At 43.1% G+C, this 16,779-nt stretch overlaps 1 protein-coding gene across 3 annotated transcripts in view; it reads right to left on the bottom strand.

Annotated features, from left to right (window-relative positions):
- LOC130114797 (guanine nucleotide-binding protein G(o) subunit alpha) overlaps positions 1-16,779 on the bottom strand; it is a 206,161-nt gene that overhangs the window by 141,347 nt on the left and 48,035 nt on the right. For 2 of the 3 annotated variants that reach the window (XM_056282720.1, XM_056282722.1), the window contains exon 3: positions 3,419-3,560. In XM_056282720.1, coding sequence (XP_056138695.1) covers positions 3,419-3,560 — 142 coding nt within the window. Of the gene's footprint in view, positions 1-3,418; positions 3,561-12,963; positions 13,111-16,779 lie in introns of those variants that run through there. The other variant, XM_056282721.1, reaches the window with a different exon arrangement.

The following is a 16,779-nucleotide window of genomic DNA, read 5'->3' on the forward strand; positions in this document are numbered from 1 at the left end:
GCCTTCTACCCGTTCAGTGACCACTGTTTGCTGTACAATTTCTTCCCAAGGCGTTAGTTCTCTTTGTTGTGGAGGTCCCCCGCGGCTCCACCAGTCTGGCTCACTTTTGCCCTGTTGAAAGAAACCTTTTCCTCCGTTCTCTTCTTAATGTCGTCATCTTTTTTTGACTTCTTCCACTTCCCTATGAGTAGCTGTTAAGGCATGCATTTTAATTGTTATAGTCGCCCAAACAGATTTTTTTTGGAGGGGGGCTAGAATTATACCCCTGTAGTATTTCTAGGTTTGCTGATACCTCATAGACATCTATTTCATGATCACTAAACTTTTGTTTTCTGTGTATGAGAGTCTGCAGTTCTATGATGGTTAAAGGGAGGCCCATTCCATTGGGTTTTTTTGAACCGGGCGCCGCAAATTACTGTTAGAGGGCGATGACATGCGCTGATTACACAATCAGCCGCAGGTTCTGTATGTTCAGCGTAAAAGGAAAAGGACTGGCGTGTGCATTCTGCAGACTGGCCAAGTCGCTGTTGACACTGCGCTCTCGAACATATGTACATCTTCCCCCTCCGTGAGCAGGAGAACACTGATTTCTCCATCAATATAGTATGCAACGAGGATTTTATGGCTTCAGCTGAGTACGTTACTCGTCAGTACTGACCATCCATACACAAAACCATCGGTAACAGTTTCCTTTTCCGAATAAGTGAAACAGATTAGAAGACTGATTCTCATCCATCCATCCATCCATCATCCAAACCGCTTATCCTGCTCTCACACGGGGATGCTGGAGCCTATCCCAGCGGTCATTGGGCGGGAGGCAGGGAGACACCCTGGACAGGCCGCCAGGCCATCACAGGGCCCACACACACACACACACACACACACACACACACACACACACACACACACACACACACCTAGGGACAACTTAGTATGGCCGATTCACCTGACCTACATGTCTTTGGACTGTGGGAGGAAACTGGAGCACCCAGAGGAAACCCACGCAGACACAGGGAGAACATGTAAACTCCACACAGAGGATGACCCGGGACGACCCCCAAGCCTGGACTACCCCAGAGCTCACCCAGGACTTTCTTGCTGTGCAATGACCACGCTAATCACTACGCCACCGTGCCGCCCCTAATTACACATGATTCATTTAAATCAGTGTGGATTCCAATCAGGGCTCACTTCTTACATTGGTTGCACTGGTACGCCTAACTTTTTCCTGTAGGTGCACCATCACATAATTTAGGTGTACCAAATTTTTTCAACACACCTATTGGCGCCGCAATAATACAATTTAAGCACATGTTTAAGCATGAATTAAATTAACAGTTGGTTTTAAGGTGGTGATGTCACTCGAGGAGGAGTACAGGGCGTGGTTTCACACATACACAGATACCTTATTTTTCCAACCCACATTCTGCTAAGGCCCGCCTTACTCCACCTCTGATTCATTAATACAACGTACCCTATTAATAAGTTAGTGGAACTGTAGCGCTACGGTGAATTCTTCAAGAATGAGAACTCTGAGATGGATTTCCACATCCATATGCATAGGTACATCTTTTTTAAGTCACATTTCCCCGTTAACAAGCACATTTTCTAATTTATGTTAGTAGAAAATGCTTACGTGACCTGAGAATCCTCATATGACTATGTGTCACATGAGGTAAGACATGGACTCTCAAAGCTGTCTGCACTTACCAGTGCCATCCACCCACATTACCTTGTTCATGTACATATTAAACATGCAACTGGCTGATGTACACACTAATATGTTAATGTATACATACACTTTGGTACCGTAACTGTAATGGAAATAGGTCATTCATTATAGCTAAGTGTATGTGTTCTTGTCCTTGTACAAATCAAAATGTACTCTGAAACTAATTATACTGGGCAATTAAGGTGATTTTATTATCAAGACCTAGTACTAGTAATAGAGTGAAGGTTTGAAGAGGAGTCTGGCGATTCTTGTTGACTATCATCATCATTTAATCCTGTAATTTCTGGCCAGTAAAGAATTTTGAACTACAGAATATTTAAAGGCTAGGAACATGTTCAATGTGCAATAGAATATTTTTAGGGAAACTTAAGACAAAAAAATATAGTGGCTGGTACATGCAAGGTTCCATGAAACAACATGAAGACCACCAGGAACTTCTTCACCTTGACATATACATCCGACTGTAACCGAACTGTCGGATGTGACTCGGTGAGGGGAGGGCGTTTGATTTGACTAACGGCCAACACTGGCCTGGCATTTTTTGAATGATGTGGATGTGGACAGCTATTGGCTTGTTTCAGTTTGGTGGTAAAAGATCACTTGTCTTTTCTCAGCCTTACTTCCAATTCATGGGATTTTGTGCAGAATAAAGTCAAAAAGATTATTGTATTTTCCAGGGAGACAAAAAATATTATTCACACATAAACACAAAAATAAGATGATTTTTTGTGAATTTCTACAACATAATGTTAAATAGATGTAAATTAAGAGTAGATAAAAGAAGCAACAAGAATGAAAACACATTTTTCATTTCATGGCACCTTTAATGAGTCTTTAATTTATAAATGAATTTGGTCATATTCTTGTAGCTGTATAGAGTAACTTGGATATTCTTAAATGGTTGACTCAATGTGCTGCCTTGCTAACTGGAATAGGTATGGTTTAACTAGCTGGCTTTTATACCTACATAGCTAAAATTCAAATTTCAAAGACTCATTGACCCTGTTTACACTTAGCATAAAAATGTGTCCTGGGTAAATCTGATACCTATCTGAATTAGTCTAACTACATAAAAATCCAAGTAAAAATCTAGCAAAAAGTAGTATAAAAAGACCCAAGTGGCATTGAAGAAGGATTTTGGTTTGAGCAGTCAGATTTAAAGCTGGCTTCAATGTGTCTTGGTTCTGTTTATACATGGATTTTTATGTGTTTAGACTAAACAGAATAGCAATCAGAGCTACTCAAGATGCATTTCTATGCTCAGTGTAAACAGGGGGATTAAGAATCCTCTGCCGAAACGGCATTGATGTCATCATATGAGCTGCAGCATGTAGTACTGACTGGTCCCGGTGCTATTTGGGTCGTACAGAAATATTTCCAATGTGGGATTTTGCAGCATGTTTTCTTAATGTTGTCACGCTGTGTGATTCGCAGTTACTTTGCTTTTGTTTGCAGTTGCTTTACTCTCTTGCTTTTGTGTTTCCTTTTTGTGGTTGTGTATTCTCATTGTTGTATTTGGGTTTGACATTTTGGTAATATTTGCATTAATGTTGTGTATTCATTTGGTGTTCATCTGCATGTTTACATCTGGTGAAAGTGGTTAATTATAACAAGTGTGATCAGGAAGCACACTTGATTTTGTCTTTTACAGCGGGTTAGTGTTGGTGTGTGCATCCGTATTCTGACCTTGCGCTCTTTGTCCCCATATTCCAGGCCCAGCGTATCCATGGCACGGACGATGGCAGCAAGAGATTGGATGGTGTTGCTATAGACAACAGGCTTGTACTGCTTTACATCATCGCCTGAGAAACCGTCCTCGTGGATGATCCTGGAGACACACACCATATGCGTTAGTCAACACAAGTAAACTCTGAGCAAAATCGCACGCGCACAAGATCACAGATTCATACAGGTAACAACACACGCTCACACACAAACAACCGCAATCACATAAACACACAGGACTAACAGCTGCTGTAGATCTGATGCGCTCGGTAATCAACAAAAAATGACCAAAGACAAAGACATTTAAGTGGAGAGAAAAGTGTGTGCCTACGTGTTTTATGCTTGCGCCGGCATATAATCTAACTTTGAGTGTGTGTGTGTGTGTGTGTGTGTGTGTGTGTAAGAGTGTCTATGTCATGTGTGTGTGTGTGCGGTTGCTTTTGTCTATTGTTCTCTAACGGCTCTCTTTCCAGTCAGTGTGTGTCTCTTCATCTCCCCATACACGGGCAAGTCTTGACCTGCCAGTGGTGTGTGCTGCTGACAGAGACGGAAATACACAAAATGAGAAAACGAGAAAGAGAGACGCAAAAAGAGAAAGAAGAGAGGGATACAGTAGGAGAACAGGGCTGGGCGACATGGCCTATAAATAATACTGCGATATCTTTAGGCTATATCACGCTACATGATATATATAGCTTGATATTTTGAAATCTCCTCCAAAGTACAAAGTATTTCATAAATGCTCGATTTAATCATTTGATGCATACAATTACACCAGTCTGGTGATCCTAGTAGTCCCTGCAACATACTATGCTTGCATTAAAACTCTTGTTTATATTCATCTCTGGTTTCTATGGAACAATTTTAGACTTGCATACAAAAAGGGGGGAAATCACAACCCGGTTCAGTTTAACAAAACGGTATTTATTCAAACCGGGCAATTCCACACTTGGGCTTTTAACGGGCGTTACAGGAAAATAAATATATGGCCCTGTGATGGCCCGGCAGCCTGTCCAGGGTGTCTCCCCGCCTGCCACACAATGACTGCTGGGATAGGCTCCAGCATCCCCGCGACCCTGAGTAAGGATATGCGGTTTGGATAATGGATGGATGATGTGGGCCAACATACCGTAGCGTAGTTCTATAGCGCCCAAGCTCAATAAAGACCCTTAACAAAAAACACGACACACTCCAGACCCACGCCACTATTTGTTGTCCTTATTTGTTGCCTTCCGTGTGTCCATACATCAGTTTTGAGCGCATCCTGCTGAAACGTCCCTCTCGGGTTGTCCATGAGCGAGTGAGTGACCTCAATTTGCAACGCCAAGGCACACAGCAGCAGTTACCCACACGCTGTGGGAAAAACAGTGCTCACAGCAACGAATCCAGTGCTGTTTCTTCTCTGGACCAGTTCTTCCGCCTCTATCTTCTAGTTCTGCTTCCAAACTCAGCACATGTAAACTCGTTTGGGCGCTTCACTTCTTTCGCTCTCTCCAGGCTCTTTCCCTGCTTCCGCCGGCCACAGAAACACACGCCTCATATATAATATGTCACACACTCGCCGAGGAGAGGAGTCTGGAGGGGCGGGCGAGTGTGTGTGACATTTGTATGAGTTTTTCTTTCTCTCTCTCTTTATAACTGTGAGAGGAAGAAGGCCATAGGAGAGAGCGAGAGAAGCGAAACGCCAAAGCAAGCCTAATGCTGGCGGCTTAAAAAAATTACTTAACAATTTGTAATTGACATTGGCGATATAGTCAATTACTGCATCCCACGTAGAACAAGCCAGAACACATCGAGTATAGTCGATATGTCGCCCACCCCTATAGCAGAATCAACTACATCACCAAATGAATGCATTAATTAAAGCTCTAAATCTGGCGCTAGGACATGCAATGATAATAAACCCCTGCCCCCTTCCTTCTCTCTCCCTCCTTTATTCTGCTTTCTCTGTCAGTAATAATAGACTGGAATAAACAGGACACATCGACAGACAAGCACAACAGCAGATTAAACACACTTAAAAAAAAAACCAGACAGAAACATGGATAGAATGATAGACAGACAGACTGACAGCTAAGACAAAAATTTATGGGCATCCAGGTGGCATGGCGGTCTACTCCGTCGAATCCCTGTGTTACCTCCGGCTTGTTCGGGCGTCCCTACAGACACAATTGGCCGTGTCTGCGGGTGGGAAGCTGGATGGGGGTGTGTGTCCTGGTCGCTGCATTAGCCCCTCCTCTGGTCGGTCGGGGCACCTGTTCGGGCGGGAAACTGGGAGGAATAGCGTGATTCCCCCACACGCTACATCCCCCTGGTGAAACTCCTCACTGTCAGGTGAAAAGAAGCTGCTGACGACTCCATATGAATCAGAAGAGGCATGTGGTAGTCTGCAGCCCTCCCCGGATCGGCAGAGGGGGTGGAGCAGTGACCAGGACAGCCCGGGAGAGTGGGGTAATTGGCCAAAATGCAATTGGAAGAAAAAAAGGGGGAAATCCACAAAACAAAAAAAAGCCAAAAATTACATAGGACAACAGATTAATGGAATGTTAGATAGCAGCAATGCATAATGGGACAGATAGATGGCTGAAACAAATTGTGAAGCATAGTAGAGATAGATGGATGGATGGATGGATGGATGGATGGATGGATAGACAGATAGGCTTGCATCCAACTGAGCAAACTCTACATCACAAAACTGAAAGGCAAAATGTCACTCACTGCTTATTTGTGTGCATGTGCTTGCACGATTAGCAAAGTCAAAAGAAAAAATCTGCTTCCTTCCAATTCTTCTAGCTAGCAGGTGGGTTTACTTCTACAGAATATTGGGAAATAAAAGAAGATGTGGCTTTTTTTCCATGAGTTGCTTTTCATGCTGAGCGCCATACTGATATGTAGCATGGTTTTAGAAATCTGTGGTAAACCCACATCACTACCAGGGGTTCCCCAACATTAAATCATGGTTGATCATGGTGGTTGAGGACCCGACAGCCGATTTATCAGAAACAAAGAACAGAAACACCTGAGTTAAAATCAAGTTGATTAACAACAGCAAGTTGTCTGCTGCAAAGTCTTAAAAAGGGACAGAGCCTCTGCTCTCCACAGCTATATCTCTCTCCCTGTCCCTCATGTGTCTCTGCATTTACTTGTTTGTCTAACTTTGCACTTTGACTCAATGCTTGCACTTGTATGTGAAAAGTGTTGCACAACAGCACACACAACAATGATTGGTTGGTTGAACAGGCCTGAATCATTGTTGCCATGGAGCAGCCAATTTTGTCCCAGGATACTTGTCTGCTACAGCAAAACAACATTAATGTTGTGTGTGTGCTCATCATGTCAGTCACACTTGGCAGATGCAGAATGCCTCCAACCAGAGAGGATAGGCAAAATATCTTCTTTCATGGACCAACCAGGGAGAAGCTCTGCTTGGTCCAACATAGTGTGTGTGTATGTATATATGTATATATGTATGTATGTATGTATGTATGTATGTATGTATGTATGTATGTATGTATGTATATATGTATATATGTATGTATGTATGTATGTATATATATATATATATATATATATATATATACACATTTTTTTCCGGACCCCCCCCCCTTTTCTGCCCAAATGCACCCATCCAATTACCCCACTCTTCCGAGCCATCCCAATCACTGCTCCACCCCCTCTGCCATGCCAGGGAGGGCTGCAGACTATCACATGCCTCCTCTGATACATGTGGAGTCGCCAGCCGCTTCTCTTCACCTGACAGTGAGGAGTTTCACCAGGTGGACGTAGTGTGTGGGAGGATCACGCTATTCCCCCCAGTTCCCCCTCCCCCCCGAACCTGAACAGACTCCCAGATCGTCCAGAGGAGGCGCCAGTGCAGCATCCAGGACACATACCCACATCCGGCTTCCCACCCACAGACACGGCCAATTGTGTCTGTAGGTACGACCGACCAAGCCAGAGGTACCACGGGAATTTGAACCAGCGATCCCCATGTTGGTAGGCAACAGAACAGACTGCTACGGCTAAATGTCCAAAGAGAATAAGGGAGGCAAAAGTAATCAGGGTTAGATCTAAGACGAGAACTAATCATGAGGACGTAGGTAAGAAGTATTATGATGTGAGACAAGATGCTAAGGAGTCGGTCAGGAAGCATGCTGAGTTTTGCTTTTGTAAGGATCAGTTGAGGTTTTTGGCATTTTTGGCAAAGGTAATTAACTGTAATGCTGGAGTGGAAAGAGAATCCGAGCGATTTAACATAATTGTAGATGCAGAAAGGGGGTTTCTGGGTGTTGTGGGAGTTTCTGGAGATGGTATGCAGCAGCTGTTAAGAGAGGTTTTAAGTCCTCCTCAGAAACCTGAGAAATAAAGATGTTATAGCTGAGTGGGAAATGGGGCTTATTGTTTTTAGTCAGTTTAGATTTTAGTTTGAATTTAGTAGATGGCGGTAATGCAACATTTCAGATGCCAACTGCCAATAAAAACAAAGTAGTAGTAGTAGTAGTAGGCAGCGGTGGGAGGTGTTAATGGAGACAGGGGGGAGTTTGAGGATACTGGGAGAAGTTGGAGGTGTTCTCAGTCCACCGCCAGACCCATCTCACCCAGCTAGACATTTGACCCTTACCCACAATTGGAATTTAACAACACATAGCCAGGAACTTTCCATATCTAGATCTTTTAAGAACCTGTGTAAGTTCTGGTATAGATTCTTCTTTTTGTTTGCATATTATCTCAAGAACCACAAAGCTTGGGAAATACAACACAAAAAGCAACGGTCATACAGTCAGTGTAATTTGTCATTATGTTGTGCACAGCAAACAATGGGCCTTTCTTGGTAAGTGTACTTGTCTGACTTGTGTCCTTGTGAATTTGTGAAATGTCACCTGATTGCAGCCCAAGTACCAACCCAAAACAGAAATTTGCATTTAGAAAAGAAGATCTTAAATGCATAGATGTGTTCTTGATCCAACAACTAAATCGAGGCGTTGGTGACTTGAAAGACTTGAGATACATGAAGATTCCAGCATTCATTTCAACTTTCAATGAACCCACAACTGTACATTATAAAAAGTGTCATATTAAAACTGCTATTTCAACACCAAAATTTGAGGAAAGAAATTCTGAAAATTTGTGGTGAAAAAAACTGAGGATTTCAGTTTTTGCCCTTTTAGGAAAAGCAATGGCAATTTGCTTTGACTTTTTCAGGGCTAAGAAGCCCTGCTAGCTGGGGGTATTGTGTAATACTGTTTTTTTTTTTTACTAGAATAGGTGACAAGTTAGATTCTGTGAGGCTTTGATTAAAGACAACAAGCAACTGCATTCAAAGCATATCTTGCTTCCATACTGTGACTTATTCATGTAACAAAAAGGTATGTGAAATCACTATTATGAAATAAATATCTTGTTGGCTAGCTTAAAAGCACACCATATGACAGACAGAAGTAGACTTTTACGAGCCCTTTTTTGTTTTACTACATGCTATGCAACTTGAGAAAGCTAAGAGTTTCAGCTACTGTATACATGATTTATTATGTTAAGCCAGTAAGTCATAGGCATGACATTAATCATAGGCATGTTCAATCACTGGGTCACAACATCTGATGGACCCCAGCTTTAGGCATTATACCCTGGCAAGTCCGCATCATCTCAAACTGTAATTTGAGCGATGACTTTCATCTTGTGAGTTTGTACTCTCAAGATCAACTTGACAAGCACAGACTCCTGAAGAACTAGCTCTTGTACTTTAGAGTACTTGGTACAGAGAAATGCCCAATAGTGGCTCTCCTGCTGCTGTTTTTAAAGCTGCATGAGGGAATGTTATTATGGTAAATATTACCTAATTGCTATTTGTGTTAAAAATATCCCCCCAAGCCACAATAAAAAAAACCCAAATCTTTGTTACATGGATTTTCTGATTTGCCTATTTGTCGATTGTTGATCATGTTGAATGCCTTTCTGCCAAATGTTTACTGCTGCACAGGAGATAATGTATTCAAGAGTCAAAGGTTTATTTGTCACATACTTCATGAACAAGTACAATAAGCAGTGAACCCCTTATTGGTAACTCCGAAATTGGGCAACAAAAAGAACAAGTAAACAGGAATAAAATTTAAAAGTTGAAAATCCCGGGAGTAAACAGAGGGTATACGCCGATAAATGTCTATGCACAATATGCAAATAATATACAAATGGTCTATATGAAGGAATATATATATATGTGTGTGTGTGTGTGTGTGTGTATTTATATTTAAATACACATATTGTGCAAAAGGCATTGACGTGTCAGAGACAAAGTGAAAGTAGTAACAGTTCTTAATGATGTATACACAGGGTAAGTTATTAATGTTATTTGGTGATGACTGCCCTTACAGCCTGGGGAAAGAAACTACTTCTGTGTCTCTGTTGGCCTTGTGACTGCAGAGCTGTCTGCCTGACCACAACAGCTGAAACAGTCTGTTATTGGGATGATGGGAAGCCATAATAATCCTTCTAGCCTAGACCTGCACCGCCTGGGGTATAAGTCTGATAGAGGGGTGAGTGTAGTCCCGGTGGTAAGCTCAGCCAACACTCTCTGCAGGGCTTTTGGTCTTGAAAGGTACAGTTCCCATACCTGGCAGTGAGGCCCCCTGCCAAGATGCTCTCAGTGGCACCAGAGTGAAAGGTTTTCTGGATCCTTCAGATCATGTGTAGCTACCCACCTTAACATATTAATATTATTAGTATTTTAACAGATTAGTAAGTTAAATTTACATATATTTATTGTTCTCTTTAAAAACATTTGGGGGGGGGGTTCTCCCCCTTTTTTCTCCCCAATTGTATATGGCCAATTACCCCACTCCTCCGAGCCTTCCAGGTTGCTGCTCCACCCCCTCTGTCGATCAGGGGAGGGCTGCAGACTACCACATGCCTCCCCCGATACATGTGGAGTCACCAGCTGCTTCTTTTCACCTGACAGTGAGGAGTTTCACCAGGGGGATGTAGCGTGTGGGAGGATCACGCTACTCCCCCCAGTTACCCCTCCCGCTGAACAGGCGCCCCGACCGACCGACCATAGGAGGTGCTAATGCAGCAACCAGGACACATACTCACATCCTGCTTCACACCCGCAGACACGGACAATTGTGTCTGTAAGGATGCCCTACCAAGCCAGAGGCAACACAGGGATTCGAACCGGGATCCGCATGTTGGTGGGCAACAGAATAGACCACCATGCCACCCAGACGCCCCTAAAGTTTATTTTTCCCTGAAATTTTAAGGAGGATAGTCCTCTTTTTCCTAAATGTACGAGCCTCCTCTGGTTTACACCACATCTTGTTTGAATCAGATGAATTGCCTTAGAAAAGTAGTGAAAAAAAATAGAATTCTAAGGAAAATCAAAAATATCAGCTTAGAAAACGGCATAGTATGTGTGTTCAGAAGTTATTAGCTAAAACAGGACGTTGTACTGATGTATACTATAAGCCCTTACCCACTGTTGGAACTGTACAAGCAGGAACTTAAATGGGCTTGTTGAGTGCTGAAGATTTTTGGATGGAGCTAACAGTGCTGTCGATCATGACAGTCACCTTTTTTAATGCTGCATTTTTGCCCAATGGTGGTAGATGAAGCGGCATGCTGCTTTGGTTTAGTGTGGTTCCCAAATTTCTGTTTCATGTCACTTGAATGATGTAAGAAAACAATCGGGGATCATGGCTTCTAACATTGTATCCCCTTATATATTGTCATTTCTGTATATCCAACAAAATCAAAGTAATTGATTTCAGTTTAAATAGTGTAAATATAACACACACATATTACATAAATCTTCTTTCAGCCTATTCTGTTTCTCGGAGGTTGCCACAGCAGATTTTACAGTTTCTATCAGTACCCTGTGAGGGTACAGCACCAATAGCAGCCGTTGTTAACCTGGGCCTCAGCCGATCCGATATGGTCTTGTCAGTCCGCATAATGATTTGGCAAAATTTTACGCCGGATGCCGTTCCTGACACAACCAATAACCCTATGGACGGGGGCACAGGTAAAGCACTGGGTGCCATCCCAGCATTCATGGACTTGCACCCATGCCTGTCGCCAAACACATATTAGATAAATGCTAGTCTATAAATACGTAAAAGCTGGTCGCCAGGCTCAGGGAACTTGGCCTGAACACTAACTGGGTCCTTGACTTTCTGACCAGCAGACCCTAGGTGGTTAACTTTTGGTCAGAAATTAACTAGCTTGATGGGATTAGTTGGCTGAAAAATTTTAGCCCTGTCTAAAAATGACTGACTTGGTTTTCTGTGGTAATAACACAGGAGAGACTAAGGGATAATACGAAGGGAGGGTTACGATAGCCATCACTGTTACTCACTCATTCTCACACCCACACAATGAAAAATCATGATCGAAAAACTCTCACCAAGTTCATTTGTCAATTACACTGTCCAGTTTATTGCTTACCATGACATAAAAAAGCCAATCAGTTTAATCTGAAAATTGTCATCACAATGCAAAAGCAATGGAAAAAGTGCAGAACAGGAAGGTTGTTCAGTCCTTGTCAAAATCTGTTCTGGTTCTGCTCCACAGAAATAGCTGACTGTGCCATACAAGTGGACTGAAGAACTCTAAATTCTACATTGGCACTGCTTCACATTACATAATCTAACAGAGATTCTTCCATTTTGTCACAACATGAACTTCTCAATAGTTTGGTCCAATTTCATCTCTGGCATTTTAATCAGTCATCCAGTCGCTGTTCCTCTCTCCCCTACAATGTCTCGCTCGCTCGCTCTCTCTCTCTCTCTCTCTCTCTCTCTCTCTCTCTCTCTCTCTCTCTCTCTCTCTCTCTCTCTCTCTCTCTCTCTCTCTCTCTCTCTCTCTGTCTCTGTCTCTCTCTCTCTCTCTCTCTCTCTCTCTCTCTCTCTCTCACACACACACACACACACACACACACACACAGCTCTTCTGTTTCTTGCAGGATTAAGTTGAAAGTAAAACACCTCCATAACTATGTGCTGAAAAAATGTGTGTATGTGTACATTTGTATGTGTCTGTGGTCTCAATGCCAGCAAAGTCTTAGGCAGTATAATGTTTCAGATCCATCAGGCAGCCTGCCAGTCCTGCACAAACACACCAGGCCTATTTACATCAGTGACGCTCTCACAGCCCCTGAAATCATTGAGCAAAAGCAGAAATCAACACACAGCGACCACCCGATGGATCGCTGCTTAAAGGGAAATGTCACCGCTCATAATTTACACATCCGAGGAACACTGGTGGTCTATATTATCACTTAAAGCTTGACCAGCTTTGGTGTTAACTCACATTTACAGAGAAAACAGTCTTTCCCTGTTCAGAGAGCCTGTCCGGCAGTTACTACATATACCAGCATGCTTTACACAAAGATGGAAACATCTAAACAGGCCACTACCGTACCTCTAATACGCCCACACAGTCTCTCTCTCTCTCTCAAAAAACAAAAAACAAAAAACAGAGTAGCACACAACTTGAATAAACAAAATATTGCTTACCCATAGCTCACTCCCATTCGTTGCCATGGTTTATTTATTTAATGACACAACTCGTGACAATACAGGGATTCGGTTTCTGTTAGCATAACAGGACAATTTGTACACAAAAGCCACCAATCACCGAAGGCTCTGTGGCAGCCGGCTACTCGCTGCTCCCACTCGCCGCAGCTGTCTGCACAGCCACCTCCGCCATCTTTGTCTGATTTCTTTGGCACTGTATTCTGGTTCATACAAGTATTACTAAATGCTTGATTCTTCCAAAACATCATCAGTCATCCAACAGGTTTTCAGTGGAGACATGATAAAATCCCTTTGCTGTCCAAATGATTTCAGGGACAACAGCCAAGTGTATTTCTGTATGGCTGATCTACCACCCATTGATTGAGAATCAAAATCAAACTTACGGCACTTTCACACCTAGTCAGTTTGCTTTGTTCCGAATCAGAGACCACACCCTGGTTCGGTTTCTTTCCACAAGGCAATATTTACAAATAGACTGAAATTGTTAAACAAATGCCATGCTCGAGCAAACTGTTTCCTCATTGGTCAGACTTTTCGTGCAGGAGTTTCATCACTATCTTCTGAAAAGAAAAACATGGGAACAACGCATCGAAAATGGAGCAAACTCATGAGCTAATCATTGCAATTGTTGCATTTCTCTGGCTGTTATATACCAGTGTTATCAGTACAAGTATCAAATTCACTTCGAACATGAATCTAGACTTTGTTTCGAAAATAAGTGTTGATGCATTTCATACAAGGACATGCTGCTTTGAGACACTTTGGTAGGAGAATGTGCGCTTTAAATAGTGCATACAATTATTATATTCACCCCCCCCCTTTTCTCCTCAATTGCCCCACTCTTCCAAGCTGTCCCGATCTCTGCTCCACCCCTTCTGCCATGCCAGGGAGGGCTGCAGACTACCGCTTGTCTCCTCTGATACATGTGGAGTCACCAGCCACTTCTTTTCACCTGACAGTGAGGAGTTTCACCAGGGGGACGTAGCGCATGGGAGGATCACGCTATTCCCCCCAGTTCTCCCTCCTCCCTGAACAGGCGCCCTGACCAACCCGAGGAGGCGCTAGTGCAGCAACCAGGACACATACCCACATCCGGCTTCCCACCCACAGACACGGACAATTGTGTCTGTAGGGACACCCAACCAAGCCGGAGATAGCACGGGGATTTGAACCGCCAATCCCCGTGTTATTAGGTAACACAATAGACTGCCACACCACCCAGACACCCCGCCCAACAATTTCTATTCTGAAGATGCATCAGGTAAACTTATTTTGGTACTTTGGGTTGGACTGTGTTCTCACCGCAAATAAACTGCTTCAGGGCTTGACTGAAAACGAGCCGAGACACCCCCCCCCCTTCTTAACAATCTCGGCCCGCTTGTTTTGTCCTGCATCCGAGGACAATTGCTGTGTTCACATATGCCCAAATGAGCCGATCTTCTGGGGGAAACGCTCCTGGTTTCGAAACAACTGCTCCACACGAGCCAGGTTTGAAAGCGCCTTTGAGCAGTAGTTCTTCTGTCACACAGTGATATCAGCAAAACCTCAGTAGACCACAGAAGTAAGTGAGATTTCAACAGCTGGCTATGGCAACATAGAAAACATCAGAAAACCTGCTGGATGTTACAGACATGGAAACCCTATGACGAATAAATGCAGATATAGATGAAAATCAATATAGCGTTCTTTTAACTTGTGCCAGATTCTGCTAGAAGAGTAATCCTGAGTGCTAATCCACTCTGGTTAATAGATGATTGCAGTCACATTGTGCTTTGTCAAATGCACACTACCAAACATCTGGTCACGTGTAATGAGTGGAGTTGTTAGAAAGCTACAATATCGATTGCAGTAAAAGTTATATATTTCTGCTTTCCCTCGGTATCAGTCATTTGATAAGATGCCTTATCTTATGACAACATAGGAAAATGGATGGACTTGACTGACATTTCTGTCAAAGTCCTGCTACACAGTGTTTCCAACACTACACACAGGTTAACACTACTGTGATGTCTAACATTTCTGTTAACTTTTGTGCTAACTTTTTTGATGATACGTTCCAAGATTTATCCATTTACTGTCGACCCACTAGATCAGGGGTGCCCACTATGTCAATCGCGATCGACCAGTAGATCGCGAAGGCAGTGCTGGTAGATCTCCATGACATTCCAAAAAAACTTTTTTTTCCAAGACATTAGCCTATCATCTGTCCTCCATTTGGCATTTGCCTTTTGATTGACGTAAAGGACGGCCAGTCTGCTGTTGCCTAAAACCAAAGATTCTAGAGCGGAACCTAAAACTTTGTTACATTAGGTTACCATAACCAGAGCCCTTCTCGAACGTACCTTGAAGTTCACATGCCCACAACGTGAGCTAACACAGAACTGCATCGAGCTAGCTAGTTCAACTCTCTAAAAAAAAATTCTACTAAAAAGTGAAACAAAACAAAAATGAGTGGGGGAGCCGGACCTAGCAAGAAACAAAAAACGTACCATTTCCATGTGGAATGGGAGGAGGACTTTTTTTTCCACCATGTCTTATTCCAAATGTGTTTGTCTCATCTGTCAGTCTAGCATTGCTATCCCAAAGAAAAGATATGTGGAGAGGCCCTTTCGAACTGTTCATAAAAACTATGACAATGACTTCCCTCCGAAAAGCGAGCTGAGAAAGAGAAAGGTGAGGGAACTAAAATCGCAGTTAATCGCCCAGCAGTCACTTTTCACCCAGCCGCATTCAAAGGCAAAGGCAGCCACCGAAGCATCTTTACGGGCGAGTCACTCCATCATTAAGCATAAGAAGGCCTTCCAAGATGGAGAGATGATGAAAGAGGCCTTCCTTCAAGCAGCAGATTCGTTGTTTCGGGACTTTAAAAACAAATCAGAAATAATATCTTCAATCAAAGCTCTCCAGTTATCAAGAGATTCCATCACAAGGCGCTGTGAAGTGATGGGCAATGATTTGACACAGCAGCTTTGGAGGGACATCGTGGACTGCGAGTGTTTCTCACTACAATTGGACGAGTCTACGGACATAAGTGATACGGCCCAATTGTGCATTTTCATTCGCATGGTGTTTCAAGATATGACCGCAAAAGAGGAGCTGTTAACAATACTACCCATGAAGGAACACACGCGGGGAGAGGACATTTTTCAGATCTTCAAAAACTTTGTGGATAAAACCCAGCTCCCAGTGTGTAAACTGGTGTCAATCACCACGGACGGTGCGCCTGCTATGGTGGGCCGCTCCAATGGATTTATTGCCAAGTGCAGGGAGGACGATGCTTTCCCGGACTTCCTTAATTACCATTGCATAATACACCAACAAGCATTATTCGCAAAAATGCTAAACATGAAAGAGATCATGGATGTGGCAACCAAACCCGCCTGTTCTATTCGAGCGAGGTCTCTTCAAAGATGGTTGTTTGGTACACATTTGGAGGAGGCCGACTGTAACTACTCTGACCTCTTGCTACACACTGACGTGAGATGGCTTAGTAGAGGGAGATTCTTGCAGAGATTTCGAGAGCTCTGTCCGGAGATTAAGGAGTTTCTCCTTATCACTAAACATGCGGAACACAAGCAACTTGATGACAATCAGTGGCTGCTAGACTTGGCGTTTTTGACTGATTTAACCAACATGTTGAACGAGCTTAATTTAGAGCTGCAAGGAAAAGACAAAAGCGTGGTAAACATGATCAGCTCAGTTAACGCTTTCAACGGAAAATGCAACTTCTGTCCTCAAAGTTACAGCGCCGTGATTTGGGAAACTTGCGAAACCTCGCAGCAGAGTTGGAGAAGC

The sequence above is a fragment of the Lampris incognitus genome, chromosome 6 (genome assembly GCF_029633865.1).
Source record: "Lampris incognitus isolate fLamInc1 chromosome 6, fLamInc1.hap2, whole genome shotgun sequence".
NCBI lineage: Eukaryota > Metazoa > Chordata > Actinopteri > Lampriformes > Lampridae > Lampris > Lampris incognitus.